The sequence below is a fragment of the Mya arenaria genome, chromosome 10, assembly GCF_026914265.1.
Source record: "Mya arenaria isolate MELC-2E11 chromosome 10, ASM2691426v1".
NCBI lineage: Eukaryota > Metazoa > Mollusca > Bivalvia > Myida > Myidae > Mya > Mya arenaria.
This window is the reverse complement of record NC_069131.1, coordinates 52,253,888-52,257,190: the sequence shown is the minus strand read 5'-3', so window position 1 is coordinate 52,257,190 and position 3,303 is coordinate 52,253,888. Positions and strand designations below refer to the sequence as shown.

At 35.6% G+C, this 3,303-nt stretch overlaps 1 protein-coding gene across 1 annotated transcript; it reads right to left on the bottom strand.

Annotated features, from left to right (window-relative positions):
• Window positions 1-510: 510 nt before the first annotated feature.
• Window positions 511-2,850, bottom strand: LOC128204800 (asialoglycoprotein receptor 1-like). The gene is made up of 5 exons (XM_052906208.1): window positions 2,823-2,850; window positions 2,368-2,462; window positions 2,067-2,160; window positions 1,679-1,765; window positions 511-650 (listed from the first exon to the last, which is right to left on the bottom strand). Exons 1-5 carry the CDS (start codon window positions 2,848-2,850, stop codon window positions 511-513), a joined length of 444 nt encoding a protein of 147 aa, XP_052762168.1.
• Between the last annotated feature and the right edge of the window lie 453 nt (window positions 2,851-3,303).

Below are 3,303 nucleotides of genomic sequence, written 5' to 3'. Positions count from 1 at the left end.
TCCACAATCTATGTTATCTAACTGTTTGAGACGCATTGATAGATGTATGACTAAGAATATATATATATATACATACATATATATATATATATATATATATATATATATATATATATATATATATATATATATATATATATATATATATATATATAGACATTTTCGAAGCGTATACTGAACACTTACAATCAAATAAAGCAGTACAGTAAACTTAAGATACAATTAGGAATGATTAAAATGAACATAGCATTTGCGCTATAAGTGCAAATTTCAATTATAAGAATAAAAAAGACCGTAATTTAAAAAAAACACACCATTTGCTAGATGCAGGAGCGAATCAATCATATAACATTATATATTATTCCATATGCTCTTTGTTGGTCTTTTTGTCTTAGTGTATGCTGGTTACGATGATTCGGAATGAAATAATAATAACGGTCATTCATGAACCAACTTACCACCCACAGAGAAGGTCAGAAACGAACAAAATGTTTAATTACAAACTATTACTTACGAAGTCTCGCATATCGGAGGATAAAAGTACATGGGCGAAGTGTATGTGCAGTATGTGTCTGCCCACTTAAAGTCGTATGAAGAGGCGAATATGGCACAGTCCTGGTCATTATATGTGTGATCATCGGGCTGCCAGTCTTGAATGGAGAAATGAATTACTCGTTAATATTATCGCAAATTGGAACTACGACAGATTATGTTTGATGTCTTTTACCTTTAACCCAAAACTCTTGAGAGTTTACGTTTCATACTTTCTCCAAAATCTTGTTTTGGTACGGTTTTAGTGTCCGTTTAGTTTCAAGTCTAAACACATCTTTAACAATCTCATGATCATGAAGTGTTAACAATTCTTGAGTATGAGACAAAAACCCTGGAGAAATGCTTGAATAAAATTAGCAGTCTCGGTTAACTGACGCTGATTATTGTCAGCTGGTATAGATGCAACATTGTCAACGCATCCGATCACCTGTTTAGGCATTATCATTTTAATACTCAATTATCGTTAAACAGGTTTAAATATATAATTCCGCCAAACAGGGGTGACTCTGGACGGCATCAACAAATATATTCAAATTGCTCCGTGGCCTAGTGGATAAGCGTCCGCCTACGGAGCGGGAGGTCGTGGGTTCGATCCCTGGCCGCGTCATACCAAAAGACGTTAAAAGTTGGTACAAGTAGCTCCCTTGCCTGGCGCTTGGCATTTAAAGGGTAGTGCTTGGAAAAGTGGTGTACTCAGTACTGGTTTAACCCAGGAAAGTTGTACAACGTGTATCGGTGCTTTACACCGAGCACGTAAAAGAACCAAGGGGTCTCTTCGAAAAAGAGCTAGGGTCTCGCACCCGGACTTCCTTGTATCCCACCACTGTCTCTTCAGCGTGCTGTCCCTTCAGCAAAAACAAAGGACCCCGTTGGAAATAAGTGCTTGCACTTTCACGGGTTATCCTTGATCGCAAGGTCTAAAGAAATACATACATACATACATACAATATTTTGTTTACAGATTCATGATTCCAAAACAATGAAAACCACATGGACAATGGGCCTCAAATTTGAATCAGGTTCAGTTTTAATGTACAAGAATCAAGGCCTGCCAAGCAAATAATAAATGAGAGTGACACACATCATGTGGTGTGTATTTCCGAACATTAAACATAGAAGGCTTTACCTGTGAATGAAGCGACTGTGTCTGTATCGAACCATTTCCAAACTCCTTCGATACCTTCGTCAGTGAGTCCAAACCACCAGTTATTTGCTAGAGGAATGTATATAAATACATGTAAATAGCTACTGTACTTAATATATGTTTTTGAAATTATACACAAGAAGCGCGAGCTTAACACACGTAACTAGGTGCACAGAAAAAGCTCTGTCTTTTAGTTACCGTTCTAAAAATAAAACATAAAAAACAAAGAAACATTTCAAATGAGTTACACTATTTACACATAATATATACTTCGCTGATATTTGTTTGCAATATAAAGTCTAAATTTAAATGGTGTTTTAGGTCACAGCGGAACAGAATAATTCGGTGATTATAAAACAACAGATGTTACGTTTCAGGTCTCGAAGGTGGTCTTTGATAAACGCATTCTCAATGGCATCGTTGACGTGAACAAGATGTGAATTGCTATGTTGACGACAAAATTGCTATAATAGATAAACAAAAAGGAATCGGAAATCTGAAAGGATCTATAGAGTAATACTAAGTAAAAAGAGATGTCCTTTTTATTGTTTGAGTATTGTACAATTCAAAGTGATGATCATCATTTTATTTCATCATAAACAAATATTTAAATCCATAAAGTCACCTGTTCGTGTTTCAAGGTATAAGAGTGTTAAATATTCTATATTTACCTCAGCTCCAGTGAAAGTTAACTTCACATCACCGTGGGCAAACAAATAGCATGAACCATTGAATGACATCCAGCCATCTGGACATGGCAAGTGCCCTATGCATGGAGAAACAAAATAATTAAAATATCATACAAAAATAATACAAGCCAGATACTAGGAGAAATTGAAGGCATGTCAACTATCTTAACATGTCGATTACAGTTTGCCTCTAAAAACGAAACGACAAATTACATACATATATTCCAGGCCAGATACCAGGAACATTTGAATAGTAGCTTAACATCTCAACATGCCAAATGCAGAAATGATAAATAACATAAATCGTAAAATACAAGTCAGATAACACACATATTTAAATCCTAACATGTGAAGTAAACAACAAGACTAATTTTGATGTAAAGCATCAAAGACGTCGAACATGACTAAAAGAAAGCAGATGCAGTTAACTAGCATACCAAGTTTGACGAACTTGGATACAAGCATTCTTCAGTTATTGAAAGAAATTGATTGTTCAGCTCAAGATAACCACGACCTTGACCTCAGCCCAACTGGTGTCAACATAGTAAGAGCGCTGGTCATGTTTGAGGGACCTCTACCAAGTTCGAGGTTTTTGGGTCTAAGCGTTTTTCAATTATACATACGAAACTGTGTATTTTGAGCTTACGGTCCTTGCTTTTGGTCCACTGACATTAAAGGTAAACTCAAACCGAAAATAGGGTGGTGCTAAACCCGGTAGCCGGTATCACTTTCTAGTGATATCGAGATATTATCAGATGACAAATTTCGGTATCAAATGACCTGCTATTTATTTCCTATTGAAGGAATGGTTATCGGATATCGTTTGCAGTATTCTATAACATTCAGATTATCTCAGTGCCATTTTTAAATAGTCATGGGCCTTATAATCATACTTTAAAAAAATGGAAAGTAATGGCT

Bases quoted from the DNA above. Each gene is read 5' to 3' on its own strand.
- LOC128204800 (XM_052906208.1), bottom strand. From the start codon at position 2,850: ATGCTTGTATCCAAGTTCGTCAAACTTG. The intron at 2,161-2,367 runs GTAAATATAGAA...TATCTATTATAG, and splicing joins TAACTTTCACTGGAGCTGAG to CAATTTTGTCGTCAACATAG. The intron at 651-1,678 runs GTAAAGCCTTCT...TCTCCATTCAAG, and splicing joins CACAGTCGCTTCATTCACAG to ACTGGCAGCCCGATGATCAC.